The sequence below is a fragment of the Ranitomeya variabilis genome, chromosome 4 (genome assembly GCF_051348905.1).
Source record: "Ranitomeya variabilis isolate aRanVar5 chromosome 4, aRanVar5.hap1, whole genome shotgun sequence".
Taxonomy (NCBI): Eukaryota; Metazoa; Chordata; class Amphibia; order Anura; family Dendrobatidae; genus Ranitomeya; species Ranitomeya variabilis.
The window spans coordinates 644,308,063-644,323,812 of record NC_135235.1 but is presented as its reverse complement, the minus strand read 5'-3'; the positions used below and the strand labels follow the sequence as shown (position 1 = coordinate 644,323,812).

The 15,750-nt window shown below is 44.9% G+C and overlaps 1 protein-coding gene across 6 annotated transcripts in view; it reads right to left on the bottom strand.

Annotated features, from left to right (window-relative positions):
• The window catches only part of LOC143767365 (uncharacterized), a 307,056-nt gene that overhangs the window by 49,857 nt on the left and 241,449 nt on the right, over window positions 1–15,750 (bottom strand). The window contains exon 1 of one of the 6 annotated variants that reach the window (XM_077255635.1): window positions 7,306–7,362. The exons of the other annotated variants lie outside the window; for them this stretch is intronic. Within the exon in view, the coding sequence (XP_077111750.1) occupies window positions 7,306–7,332 (27 nt within the window). The 5' untranslated portion in view covers window positions 7,333–7,362. Of the gene's footprint in view, window positions 1–7,305; window positions 7,363–15,750 lie in introns of those variants that run through there. 6 annotated transcript variants of the gene reach the window in all.

Here is a 15,750-nt window from a genome sequence, read left to right as displayed (position 1 = left end):
CAGAGGGACATACCGAGAAGACAACCAAACCAATTCCCCAACACGAAGTCGGGGACCCACACCGCGGCGGCGGTTGGCAAAACGCTGAGCCTTCTCCTGTGACAACTTCAAGTTGTCCACCACATGATTCCAAATCCGCTGCAACCTATCCACCACGGAATCCACCCCAGGGCAGTCAGAAGACTCAACATGACCCGAGGAGAAACGAGGATGAAAACCAGAGTTGCAGAAGAATGGCGAAACCAAAGTAGCGGAACTAGCCCGATTATTAAGGGCAAACTCAGCCAATGGCAAGAAGGTCACCCAATCATCCTGGTCCGCAGAAACAAAACATCTCAAATAAGCCTCCAGTGTCTGATTAGTTCGCTCCGTTTGACCATTAGTCTGAGGATGAAAGGCAGATGAAAACGACAAATCAATGCCCATTTTAGCACAAAAAGATCGCCAGAATCTGGACACAAACTGGGATCCTCTGTCGGACACGATATTCTCCGGAATGCCGTGTAAACGAACCACATTCTGAAAAAACAAAGGAACCAGATCGGAAGAGGAAGGCAACTTAGGCAAGGGTACCAAATGGACCATCTTGGAAAAACGATCACACACCACCCAGATGACAGACATTCCCTGAGACACCGGCAGATCAGAAATGAAATCCATGGAAATGTGTGTCCAAGGCCTCTTCGGGATGGGCAAGGGCAAAAGCAACCCGCTAGCACGAGAACAACAAGGCTTAGCCCGAGCACAAGTCCCACAGGACTGCACAAATGACCGCACATCCCGTGACAAGGAAGGCCACCAAAAGGACCTAGCTACCAAATCTCGGGTACCAAAAATTCCCGGATGCCCTGCCAACACCGAGGAATGAACCTCGGAAATGACTCTGCTGGTCCATTTATCAGGAACAAACAGTCTGTCGGGTGGACAAGAGTCAGGTCTACCAGCCTGAAATCTCTGCAACACACGTCGCAAATCAGGAGATATGGCCGACACGATTACTCCCTCTTTAAGAATACCAGCTGGCTCCGAGACTCTAGGAGAATCAGGCACAAAGCTCCTAGAAAGAGCATCAGCCTTAACATTCTTCGAACCAGGCAGGTACGAGACCACAAAGTCAAAACGAGAGAAAAACAATGACCAACGAGCCTGTCTAGGATTCAGGCGCTTAGCAGACTCGAGATACATCAGATTTTTGTGATCAGTCAAGACCACCACACGATGCTTAGCACCCTCGAGCCAATGACGCCACTCCTCAAATGCCCACTTCATGGCCAACAACTCCCGATTACCAACATCATAGTTCCGCTCAGCAGGCGAAAACTTCCTAGAGAAAAAGGCACATGGTCTCATCACAGAGCAACCAGAGCCTCTCTGCGACAAAACAGCCCCAGCACCGATCTCAGAAGCATCCACCTCAACCTGAAAGGGAAGTGCGACATCAGGCTGACACAAAACAGGCGCCGAAGTAAACCGGCGCTTCAGCTCCTGGAAGGCCTCCACGGCTGCAGGAGCCCAATTAGCCACATCAGAACCTTTCTTGGTCATATCCGTCAAAGGTTTAACAACGCTAGAAAAGTTAGCGATAAAGCGACGGTAGAAATTAGCAAACCCCAAGAACTTCTGAAGACTCTTAACAGACGTGGGTTGAGTCCAATCATGAATAGCTCGGACCTTGACTGGGTCCATCTCCACAGCAGAAGGGGAGAAAATAAAACCCAAAAAGGAAACCTTCTGCACTCCAAAGAGACACTTTGAGCCCTTCACGAACAAAGCATTATCACGCAAAACCTGAAACACCATCCTGACCTGCTTTACATGAGAATCCCAATCATCAGAAAAAAACAGAATATCATCCAGATAAACGATCATAAATTTATCCAGATACTTCTGGAAGATATCATGCATAAAGGACTGAAACACTGAAGGGGCATTAGAGAGCCCAAAGGGCATCACCAAGTATTCAAAATGACCTTCGGGCGTATTGAGTGCAGTTTTCCATTCATCTCCCTGCCTAATGCGCACAAGGTTGTACGCACCACGAAGATCTATCTTGGTGAACCACTTGGCCCCCTTAATCCGAGCAAACAAGTCTGACAATAGTGGCAAAGGATACTGAAACTTAACAGTGATTTTATTCAGAAGCCGATAGTCTATACAAGGTCTCAAAGACCCGTATTTCTTGGCCACAAAAAAGAATCCCGCACCAAGAGGGGAAGAGGATGGACGAATATGCCCCTTCTCCAAAGACTCCTTGACATAAGAACGCATCGTGGCATGCTCGGGTACAGACAAATTAAATAATCGTCCCTTAGGAAATTTACTGCCAGGAATCAAATCTATAGTGCAGTCACAGTCCCTATGAGGAGGAAGAGCACTGGACCTGGACTCACTGAATACATCCTGATAGTCACACAAATACTCAGGAACTTCTGAAGGAGTAGAAGTAGCAATAGACACCGGCGGAGAATCGCAATGAATTCCCTGACAACCCCAACTCGACACAGACATAGCCTTCCAATCCAAAACAGGATTATGGGTCTGTAACCATGGCAGACCTAAAACGACCAAATCATTCATTTTATGCAGAACAAGAAAACAAATCACCTCCCGATGTTCAGGAGTCATGCACATGGTCACTTGTGTCCAATACTGCGGCTTATTTTCCGCCAGTGGCGTAGCATCAATTCCTCTGAGAGGAATAGGAACTTTTAAAGGCTCCAAAACAAAACCACAGCGCTTGGCAAACGAAAAGTCCATAAGACTCAGGGCAGCACCTGAATCCACAAATGCCATAAAAGGGTAGGAAGACAATGAACAAATTAAAGTCACAGACAAAATAAATTTAGGCTGCAAATTACCAATGGTGACAGGACTGACAACCTTGGTTAGGCGTTTAGAGCATGCTGATATAACATGTGTAGAATCACCACAGTAAAAACACAACCCATTCTGACGTCTATGATTTTGTCGTTCGGTTCTAGTCAGGATTCTATCACATTGCATTGAGACAGGTGTCCGTTCAGACAACACCGCGAGAGGATTAGCGGATTTGCGCTCCCGCAAACGCCGATCAATCTGAATAGCCAGCGCCATAGAATCATTCAGACTTGTAGGAATTGGAAAACCCACCATCACATTCTTAATGGCTTCAGAAAGGCCATTTCTGAAATTTGCGGCCAGAGCACATTCATTCCATTGAGTAAGCATGGACCATTTCCGAAATTTTTGGCAGTACACCTCAGCTTCATCCTGGCCCTGAGAGATAGCCAGTAGAGCTTTTTCTGCCTGAATTTCAAGATTAGGCTCCTCATAAAGCAATCCGAGCGCCAGAAAAAACGCATCAACATCCGCCAATGCCGGATCTCCTGGCGCCAACGAGAAAGCCCAATCCTGAGGGTCGCCACGTAAGAAGGAGATAACAATTTTAACTTGCTGAGCTGAATCTCCAGACGAACGAGGTTTCAAAGATAGAAACAATTTACAATTATTCCTAAAATTCCTAAATTTAAATCGATCTCCAGAGAACAGCTCAGGAATAGGTATCTTAGGCTCTGACATAGGACTGCTAACAACAAAATCCTGAATGCCCTGCACTCGTGCAGCAAGCTGATCCACACTAGTAATCAAGGTCTGAACATTCATGTCTGCAGCAAAGCTTCAAGCCACTCAGAGATAAAGGGGAGGAAGAAAGGAAAAAAAAAAAAAAAAACCTCAGAACTTCTTTACTTTTAATCCCACTTCAGCAATGCATTAACTATTAATGGCCTGGCATACTGTTATGATCCCAATGGCAAGGGATCTCAGAGATTAAAGCAAAGTCTGCAAACATAAATACCAGCTCATAGGGAAGTGGTAACTAAGCTGACCATATAGCTGATCCTAGCACAAACACTAACAGTAGCCGGGGAACGTGCCTACGTTGATCCTAGACGTCTCGCGCCAGCCGGAGAACTAACTAACCCTATCAGGGAAAATAAGACCTCTCTTGCCTCCAGAGAAAAGACCCCAAAGTAATACAAGCCCCCAACAAATAATAACAGTGAGGCAAGAAGAAAAGACAAACGTAAGAATGAACTAGATTTTAGCAAAGAGAGGCCCACTGACTAAACAGCAGAAGATAGAAAGATGACTTATATGGTCAGCAAAAAACCCTGCAAAATATCCACGCTGAGTATCCAAGAACCCCCAAACTGACTAACGGTGAGGGGGGAGAATATCAGCCCCCTAGAGCTTCCAGCGATATCAGGAATCACATTTTGTACAAGCTGGACAAAAATAAGAACAATGCAACTAAACAAAAATAAGAAAGCAGGACTTAGCTTATCTTGCAAAGAACCAGGACCTGAAGACAGGAGCAAACAGAATGAACTGATTACAACGATGCCAGGCACTGGACTGAGAATCCAGGAAGTTTAAATAGCAACACCCCAGGCCTAACGAAGCAGGTGAGTACCAACCTGGGAAAAGACAATCCAAGTGCCAAACCACTAGAGACCACAAGAGGGAGCCAAAAAGTATAGTTCACAACACAGACGTAAGGGTATCGGCTTTCCCCCTTTCCAGCTGGCTACTAAAGGCTTCCGCACCTTGGGTGTATGTGTGGCAACATAGGCAGGGCTGTGGAGTCGGTAAGCCAAACCTCCGACTCAGACTCCTCAATTTTCATGACACCAACTCCGACTCCACCAAAATGGGCTCCGACTCCACAGCCATGAAGGCATTTGCAATTTATGCTGCCAGTGCTGCATCCTTTGGCTCCCGATCCATAACAAATTCTCGCACTTCCAATTGGCAAATGCAAAAATTGATCTTTAACCATCACGTCCTACTGGTTATTAAATTTAGGAAATGATAATCCTTGGATCCATTAATGGAGGTTATTTCTCCGCCCATTTATCACATCAGAGTAGCGGTCATTAAGTTCACATTGCAATGTCCAGTTACTCTTTAACCCCTTCCCAACATACATGTCACTGTCTTTGATACAAATTGGTACAAATGATGAATTATGGAACTGAGCTGACAAACACTGGCTGTACGATATATATGGTACGCCAACAGTATTTACGGTACATACATATCACTGGGTCATTTTTACATTGCAATGAATACCGTAAAAACAAAACGCAGAAAACAATTGTATACTGCGTTTTTTTGTGAAAAAGCACCACACTTGAAATTTTTCAGTAAATGGAAATATGGATGATAACATGAACAGAGTCATTCAAAACAATTTGTCGGAAAAACAAAAAAAAAAGTTACGGCTTTTGGGAGAAGGGCCTAACATACCAAAGCGCAAAAATTGAAAATCATCAGGTTAGGTAGGGTTTAATGAGATAAATGAAACTGATAATGCGCAATGCAGGACTCATGGACTGAACCAGGAAGGAATATTCTTCTAAAGCAGCTGAAAGGGAACCCGACACGTCCCGACAGTCTACATCGCTCTGGGATATATATCAAAAAAATTTGTATTAGCCTTCTGGCTGGGCACTCCGCCCCTTAGCCTTAGGTGTTTTTAAATTGCAGCAGGATTCTACCGCTCCACAGAGATATAGATTTCAGTCAAGAGAGGATTCACATTGGGTTCCCAGAGAGATATAGTGTCAGGACTCTGAACATTTTGATTACCTTTTGTGCATTACTGCCCTTTTCCAAGATGGCGTCTTTGGTCTCATGTGCACGGTGTCTTCCTGCTATAAAACTCCACCCCAGCCTTCAGTCTGTGCTAGAGTATTCTGCCTTGCATCCAGCTCCTGACGACTCCCTGGCTTTGCACCTGCACCTGCTCCTGTGAACCTGTGTGGAGATCCTGCTGCATACATCGGTTTCCAGTAATCCTCCTTCATCTGCTGCTTGTGTTTGTTTCCATCTGCATTTGCTGGACATGTAAGCTGTTGCTGCTCTGCTTAAACCTGAGACTTTTACCCAGGCCTCCCTGGTTGTGCTAAGATATTATTTGAACTGCCTTATAAGCATATCTATCTGTGTTTGGACTAAGACAAGGATTTATTCGTGTCAAGTATCCTCAAGAATAATTGTGCTTCATAGACTTTCTGCGTGATTGCATTTTCATCTGAAGTTTCCTATAGACTGTTAAGCTGCGTATAATATTTACACCAAGTGTTGTGGACTTGAGTTTCTCTCTGCACCTGTTTGAATCACCGTGTGATAACATAGACTTTACCACTTATAAAACGGTGTCCTGTAGTTGTCTTGTTCCATGCAAAGAGTCTCCTGAGTTATCCCTTATAATCATTACATATAGACTGTCTAAGAGAGGATTGGCATTAGGTCCTGGCATCGAGAATCGCCTTAGCATGGCTGCCAGGTACACATGAATCTTCCAATTTGTGTGCTAAGCTTTCTCAATTTTTCATATTTCTATTGCAGTAGTGCAATTTAATTTTCACATTTTATGCCTTATCTGTTTCATAACAAGCCCTTTATAACTTTGGTCACCTAAACATGTTTTCAAAATAGTGTTTAGAAATGGTTTTTCTTATACAAGTGGATCTTTTTGACTAGTTGATCGGGTGTTCTTCGGCAGTGTACATGATTCGTCTTCTGGACTGACCGTCATGTGCAGTGTGCGTCTGAAGCCAAGAAGCGTAAACTCGGCTTCAGAGGCGTAATGACGAGACTGAAGAAAGTCGAGATTTGCGGGGAGCTGGCGATGACTCAGGGACGTGATAACATGCAGAGACGGACAACTAATTGGGGGAAACAACGACCCATCAACTCGTCAAAAGGTTCTGCGTTTTCTTTATGTGCAGCTACTTTGCGCCGTAGAATTTTTACGTCATATTACACTGACATTTGATGCTGCAAATAATGGAGCTTTGGGAAGCTCACCCAGGGCTGTACAGGTCACCGCTAGTGATGAGCGAACGTGCTCGGATAAGGTATTATCAGATCATGCTCGGGTGCTGACCGAGGGACTTCGGCGTGCTCGAAAAATATATTTGACAGATGCAACATGTGCAGGGATTACCTGTCAGCCGCGGGGACTCGAATATATTAATCGATCGCACTGCAGTCACTCGGTGCATTCTCTCATCACTATCAGGGCTATAATAGGTCATCACCATCATTTATAGGATCAGACTCTAACAGTGGCAAGACTAAATCCTGGCCGCAGAGAGGAGGAGGGGGATGGGAGACCCTGCTGTAACTGGGTATATGCTGGAGGATGACGTATTGCTCCGTCCACAAATAAATACAAAAAAAGGAAAGAAAATCATAATTACAAATATTAATTTGAAATCTAAACGTCCCCTGAATAGTTCCAAATACGACACCTACCTCCACCTGCAGAGACGCACACCACATATATGGCTGTTCTGTGCGCACAGGACCTGTGATGAGGTCACAGGAGGGGAGGAGTCAGGGGTCACATGATCAGGGGCCTCAGTGTATGCAGGACTCTGCTGTGCTGGTTGTCATGGTGCTGGATGAGGGGAAGTTTCTGTGTGGGGTCAGGAGGGGTTTACAGGGTGGATGTAGCAGAGCCGGGTGTATACGAGGTGTACGGAGCAGAGCCGTGTGTGTACGAGGTGTATGGAGCAGAGCTGTGTGTGTACAAGTGTACGGAGCAGAGCCGTGTGTGTATGAGGTGTACGGAGCGGAGCCGTGTGTGTATGAGGTGTACGGAGCGGAGCTGTGGGTGTATGAGGTATACGAGCGGAGCCGTGTGTGTATGAGGTGTACGGAGCAGAGCTGTGTGTGTATGAGGTGTACGGAGCAGAGCTGTGTGTGTACAAGTGTACGGAGCGGAGCCGTGTGTGTATGAGGTGTACGGAGCGGAGCCGTGGGTGTATGAGGTGTACGGAGCAGAGCCGTGTGTGTATGAGGTGTACGGAGCGGAGCTGTGGGTGTATGAGGTATACGAGCGGAGCCGTGGGTGTATGAGGTGTACAGAACGGAGCTGTGGGTGTGCGGAGAGGTGTGTGTACAACGTGTGCGAAGCTGTGTGTGTACCAGGTGTGCGCAGCAGAGCCGCATGTGTACGGAGCGGAGCTGCGCATGTATGACGTGTACAAAAAAATGAAAAATTACTACATTTTTAAACCATTCTAAAATGGTAACAAAATATAATAACATTTTACAAACGGTGCTGATGTAAAGCCGATATGAGAGAAATATCATTTATTAATGTTTTTGTGTGGTATGACTATCTGCATTAATGGGATAATCATGCAAAGTTTGAAAATTGCTAATTTTTTTAACTAATTGTCAGATTTATGATAAGTAAACACTAAACATATCAACCTCAATTTACCGTTATCATAAAGTATAATGTGTCACGAAAAAAAATTCTCAAAATCAATCGGATGTTTTGAAGCATTCCGAGTTATTACTACATAAAGTGACGTCAGATTTAAAAAATTTGGCCTGGTCATTAAGGGGTTAAGGTGTTGCTAAATACAATGTAAACCAATCTTTCCTCAAGGTAAAACATGTGCTTCTCATAAAATTAGAATATCATCAAAAAGTTAATTTATTTCAGTTCTTCAATACAAAAAGTGAAACCCTTATATTATATAGAGTCATTACAAACAGAGTGATCTATTTCATGTGTTTATTTCTGTAATTGTGGATGATTATGGCTTACAGCCAATGAAAACCCAAAAGTCATTATCTCAGTAAATTAGAATACTTTATAACACCAGCTTGAAAAATGATTTTAAAATCTGAAATGTTGGCCTACTGAAATGTATGTTCAGTAAATGCACTCTGTACGTGGTCTGGGCTCCTTTTGCATCAATTACTGCATTAATGCAGAGTGGCATGGCGGCGATCAGCCTGTGGCCCTGCTGAGGTGTTATGGAAGCCCAGGTTGCTTTGATAGCAGCCTTCAGCTCATCTGCATTGTTGGGTCTGGTGTCTCTCATCTTCCTTTTGACAATATCCCACAGATTCTTTATGGTGTTTTGGTCAGGCGAGTTTGCTGCCAATGAAGCACAGTGATACTCTTGTTTTTAAACCAAGATTTGGTACTTTTGGCAGTGTGGACAGGTGCCAAGTACTGCTGGAGAATGAAATTTCCATCTCCAAAAAGCTTTTCGGCAGAATGAAGCATAAAGTGCTCTAAAATTTCCTAGTAGACGGCTGTGCTGACTTTGGTCTTGATAAAACACAGTGAACCTACACCAGCAGATGACATGGCTCCCCAAACCATCACTGGTTGTGGAAACTTCACACTAGACCTCAAGCAGCTTGGACTGTGTGCCTCTCCTCTCTTCCTCGAGACTCTGGGACCTTGATTTCCAAATGAAAGGCAAAATTTACCTTGGACCACTGAGCAACATTCCAGTTCTTGTTCTCCTTGGCACAGGTAAGACGCTTCTTGCGTTGTCTATTGGTCATAAGTGGCTTGACTCAAGGAATGCGACACTTTCCAGATGTTCTGGATACATCTGTGTGTGGTGGCTCTTGAAGCAATGACCCCAGTATCAGTCCACTTCTTGTGAATCTCCCTCAAATTTTGTATAGGTTTGTCCACCTGCACCAATGTGCCCTCCTCCCTAGATAGGATAACAGGGGGCATATTTGGTGTATGTCTCTCCCTGAGGCGTCTATCCACCCGGATAGCAAGGGCCACGGCAGCTTCCAATGACCCAGGAGTAGCATACTGTACCAGAGTATCTTGCAGCCTATGTCACAGACCCTGACAAAAATGGCTCCTAAGGGAAGGGTCATTCCGCTGCGTGCCAGTGGCCCACCTCCTGAACTCTGAGCAGTACTCCTCAGCTGGCCGGTCCCCCTGCCTGATTTTGCGGAGTCGAAACTCAACCAGGAAGACGCCATCAGGATCCCCATACACCAGCGCCAATGCAGCAAAAAACTTATCCACCGACCGCAAAGATGGTGAATCGGTCAGCAGGGAGAAGGCACAGGATTGGGGATCACCCTTAAGAAGGGAGACTATTATCCCCACACGCTGTTCCTAGACATAGAACAAATGAGTTGAGCACCGCAGAGATGTATATCTAGAACATAATACCACCAGGTGCAACTTATGCGCTAAGGAGTATGCATGAGAGTAGAAAGAAAAAAAAAGCAGCGCAAATGATAGTGCACACACAGTACAATTATAAATAATATGGCTTTATTAGACAACAATTGCCAGAGAACCAATACAAATTAAAAACATGCAATTATATACTTAACAAAAAAGTGTGAAACAACTGAAATTATGTCTTACTGTATATTCTAGGTTCTTCAAAGTAGCCACCTTTTGCTTTGATGACTGCTTTGCACACTCTTGGTAGTCACCGGGAATGGTCTTCCAACAATCTTGAAGGAGTTCCCAGAGATGCTTAAAACTTGTTGGCCCTTTTGCCTTCACTCTGCGGTCCAGCTCACCCCAAACCATCTCGATTGGGTTCAGGTCTGGTGACTGGAGGCCAGGTCATCTGGTGTAGCACGCCATCACTCTCTTTCTTGGTCAAATAGCCCTTACACAGCCTGGAGGTATGTTTGGGGTCATTGTCCTGTTGAAAAATAAATGATGGTCCAACTAAACGCAAACCGGATGGAATAGCATGCCGCTGCAAGATGCTGTGGTAGCCATGCTTGTTCAGTATGCCTTAAATTTTGAATAAATCTCCAACAGTGTCACCAGCAAAGCACCCCCACACCATCACACATTCTCCTCCATACTTCACGATGGGAACCAGGCATGTAGAGTCCATCCGTTCACCTTTTCTGCGTCGCACAAAGACACGGTGGTTGGAAACAAAGATCTCAAATTTGGACTCATCAGACCAAAGCACAGATTTCCACTGGTCTAATGTCCATTCCGTGTGTTCTTTAGCCCAAACAAGTCTCTTCTGCTTGTTGCCTGTCCTTTGCAGTGGTTTCCTAGCAGCTATTTTACCATGAAGGCCTGCTGCACAGTCTCCTCTTAACAGTTGTTGTAGAGATGTGTCTGCTGCTAGAACTCTGTGTGGCATTGACCTGGTCTCTAATCTGAGCTGCTGTTAACCTGCGATTTCTGAGGCTGGTGACTCGGATAAACTTATCCTCAGAAGCAGAGGTGACTCTTGGACTTCCTTTCCAGGAGCGGTCCTCATGTGAGCCAATTTCTTTGTAGCGGTTGATGTTATTTCCACTGCACTTGGGGACACTTTCAAAGTGTTCCCAATTTTTCGGACTGACTGACCTTCATTTCTTAAAGTAATGATGGCCACTCAATTTTCTTTACTTAGAATTTGTATTATGGCAAGAAAAAAGCAGCTAACAGTCTATTCAGACCCAATACTGGGTTCCCCAATGGGGTTATGGAGTAAAAAGTGTTTACTTTTTTGTTCAGGTTGTTTGCGAAGAGGTCTATGCTCGGTACCCCCCATTTTTCTATAATCTGGGTAAATACTGTTTGATTTAGCTCCCATTCCCCTTGCTTTAAACGGGAATGATTCAGAAAGTCTGCTCTGTAATTGTCCACCCCTTTTATGTGAAGGCCTGACAGGGAGAGAAGGTTGCTTTCGGCTATGTGCAATATTGATTTGGCTACTTAAATCAGTTTTTGAGAGCAAGTACCCCCCTGATGAGTCAGGTACGCTATCACTATCCTGTTGTCTGACATAATTCTGACATGGTTGGAGTGAAGGGGGCCTAAGAACTCCAGTAGTGCAGATTTGACTGCCAGTAGTTCTTTCATGTTGGAAGATGCTTTTGCTAGAGTCGGTGGCCAAGTACCTTGGGCTAATAGGTCGTTCAGAGGAGCACCCCACCCACTGGGGCTTGCGTCCGTGGTTACTATTTTTGAAATCGGAGTTACCCACGGGACCCCTCGGGAAAGATTGTTTCGCGATGTCCACCAGTTTAGTGACCAGATAAACTGAACCGACCTTCTAAATTCCCTTTTAGAGAGACTACTTCTGACAAGATTTTCCATTGAAGGTCCCTCACATGAAGTTGAGCTCATTGGACTGCAGGGATGCATGATGTCATGGATCCCAAGACGGACTGTAATAATTATAGGGGATAACTCAGGAGACTCTTTGCGTGGAACAAGACAACTACAGGACACAGTTTTATAAGTGGTAAAGTCTATATTATCACACGGTGATTCAAACAGGTGCAGAGAGAAACTCAAGTCCACAACACTTGGTGCAAATAATAAACGCAGCTTAGCAGTCTTCAGAGAGAAATGCAATCAATCAGAAAGTCTATGAAGCACAGTTATTCTTGAGGATACTTGACACGAATAAATCCTTGTCTTAGTCCAGACACAGATAGATATGCTTATAGGCAGTTCAAATCATATCATAGCTCAACCAGGGAGGCCTAGTTAATAGTTTCAGATTATAGCAAAGCAGCAGCAGCTTACATGTCCAGCAAATGCAGATGAAGTAAACACGAGCAGCAGATGAAGGAGGATTACTGGAGACTTGTGTATGCAGCAGGAACTCAGAGCAGAGTAACAGGATCACCACACAGGTTCACAGGAGCAGGTGTATAGCCAGGGAGTAATCAGAGGTCAGGAGCAGGATGCAAGGCAGAATACTCTAGCACAGACTGAAGGCTGAGGTGGAGTTTATAGCAGGAAGGCACAGTGCACATGAGACCAAAGACGCCATCTTGGAAGAGGGCAGTAATGCACAAAAGGCAAAAAATGTTCAGAGTCCTGACATTACTCCCTCCTTAGAAGCGGCCTCAGGACGATCCTGGACCTGGTTTCTCAGGGAATCTCTGATGAAAACGAGAAATCTTCTGTTGGGCATTGATGTTTTCCACAGGTTCCCAAGAGTCTTCCTCAGGGGGATATCCCTGCCATCTTATCAGATATTGGAGCCGATTCCTGCGAATCCTGGAATCAATAATTTACTCCACCACAAATTGTTCTTGCCCATCAATCACCACAGGCTGCGGAGGTGGCACAACACGTCCCTGGAAGGTATTAGCAGATAGAGGCTTTAGTAAAGATACATGAAAAACTGGGTGTACCTTCAATGTCCTAGGCAGCTTCAGCCAGCAGGCCACAGAGCTCACAATACCGTTGATCTTGAAAGGGCCAATGAATTTCTGTCCAAGTTTTTGTGAAGGAACGTTTAACTTCAGATTCTTAGTTGCTAACCACACGGAATCTCCTACCTTGGACATGGGTACAGGTTTACGGAATCTATCAGCCGATCTCTTATAACGTTCTTGAGCTGTGGTCAGGGATTCCTTCAGAACCTCCAGATTTTGTCTCATCGCAGTCAGCCTTTCCTCCACTGCCGGAACCGGAGAATTAATTGGAGACCTAGGTAAAATACACAGATGATTACCCAGATTGGCAAAGAAAGGTATAAATTTAGTTGAGGCGCTCTGAGAATTATTATATGAAAATTCAGCTAACGGCAAAAACTCCAACCAATCATCCTGGAGATGGCTGACATAGCATCTTAGATATTGTTCCAGCATCTGGTTGGTACACTCAGTCTGACCATTTGTCTGGGGATGGTAAGCAGAAGAGAGACAGACATTAATATTGAGTGCAGAGCAAAACCCCTTCCAGAATCTTGAAGTGAACTGTACTCCACGGTCAGAGATGATCTCATCCGGAACCCCGTGCAACCGAAAGACATTCTGTATAACCAAGTTCACTGTATCTTTAGCTGAGGGGAGGCCGGTGCACGGAACAAAATGAGCAACTTTAGTCAGGCGATCAACTACCACCATGATTGTATTCATGCCCCCTGATGTAGGCAGCTCCACAATAAAGTCCATTGATATAGACCCCCAAGGGCGGGACAGAACAGGTAATGGTTGTAGAAGACCCGTAGGTGCCACATGAGGAGTCTTGTAACGGGCACATACCTCGCAAGAGAGAACATAGTCCTTGGTATCCTTCAGGCAAGTTGGCCACCAGAAGAATCGGCTCAGGAACTCTTGTGTCTTCTGTACCCCCCTGTGACCAGCCAACTTGGAGTCATGTACCAACTTGAGGATCTGCAGACGGACGACCTCCGGGACGTAGATACGTCGATCTCTGAACCACATGCCACCCTTAAAGACAAGATTCATATCCACAGGTGGGTTGGCCAGAAATACATCACCTTCATAGGCCTCCCTGCACTCCTTCCACAAGTCCTGATCGTGGATAACTCCGATGAAATTGGCATCAGATAGAATGGTCTTTGACGGGGCTCCAGGTACGGAATCCGCAGCATGGATTTGGGATAAAGCATCAGCCTTCCCATTACGAGAACTTGGACGGTACGAGATAACAAAGTTAAACTGATTTAAAAATAAGTTCCAACGAGCCTGACGAGGAGAAAGACATCTAGCGGATTTAAGGAACTCTAAATTGCGATGGTCAGTTAGCACTATGATCTGTTGTGCAGCTCCTTGCAGATGATGCCTCCATTCTTTGAAAGCCGCAATAATAGCCAACAATTCCTTGTCTCCCACATCGTAATTCTTCTCTGCTGAGGTTAGTCTACGGGAAAAGAAAGCACAAGGATGTAGCAGACCCTTCTCTCCAGTTCTTTGGGAGAGAATAGCCCCCAAAGCATTATCAGAAGCGTCCACCTCCACAATGAAAGAAAGTGTTGGATCTGGGTGTATCAACAGTGGTGCTGATGTGAAACAGATCTTAAGCCGATCAAAAGCTTCTTGAGCCTGTGATGACCACTTAAAGGGCTTTTCCTTCTTTGTCAAGGAAGTAATGGGACGGACAATATCAGAAAAATTTCGAATTAAGCGTCTGTAGAAATTTGCATAACCAATAAAACGTTGGACGTCCTTAACATTCTTGGGTACCGGCCAGTCGAGGATAGCCTGAATCTTACCAGATTCCATGTTCAGCCCCTGGGGAGAGATGATATAACCTAAGAACTGTATCTAAGAACGATGGAACTCGCATTTCTCCAGCTTAATATACAGATGGTTCTCTTTCAGACGTTTTAAAACAGTTTTGACATGTTCTTCATGTTCCTGTAGAGAGTCAGAAAAGATTAGTATATCATCCAAATAGATCACTACAAACTGGTCCAACAAATCTCTGAAAATGTCATTAGCAAGGTGTTGAAATGTTGCAGGGGCGTTACAAAGCCCGAAGGGCATCACAAGAGATTCAAAGTGTCCATACCGGCATCTGAATGCTGTCTTCCACTCATCCCCTGGACGAATACGCACCAAATTATAAGCCCCACGAAGATCCAGTTTAGAGAACACCTTAGCATGGCGGACTCTTCCAGTAATTCGGGAATCAGAGGCAAAGGGTAACGGTTTCGTACGGTTACCTTATTGAGTTCTCGATAGTCAACACAGGGTCTCAGGGTCCCATCCTTCTTCTTTACAAAAAAGATAGGTGCCCCTGCTGGTGAGGAAGAAGGACGTATGAAGCCTTTGGCCAGATTTTCATCAATATACTCTTTTAAGGCTTGAAGCTCAGGTGCCGCCAAAGGGTATACGTTACCAAAAGGAATGGCTGCCCCGGGAAGCAGCTCAATGGGACAGTCATAATGCCTGTGTGGAGGAAGCTGATCTGCATTCTTCTTGTCACAGATGTCAGAGAACTCTTTATAAGCTGGAGGTAAAGAAAATACCTGTACATGTGGTTCCGTAGTCGTGGACTCAGGGACAGCTTCTGTTAACGCTGAGTTGCTCTTTGTTGGGAAGATAATCTCCTTGGTCTCCCAGTTGATAATTGGGTTTTGAGAACGCAACCAAGGAATGCCTAAAATCACAGGAAAATGAGGAGAAGAAATTAGCAAGAAAGAAAGTTGCTCCTGATGATTAGGCTCCAACAAAATT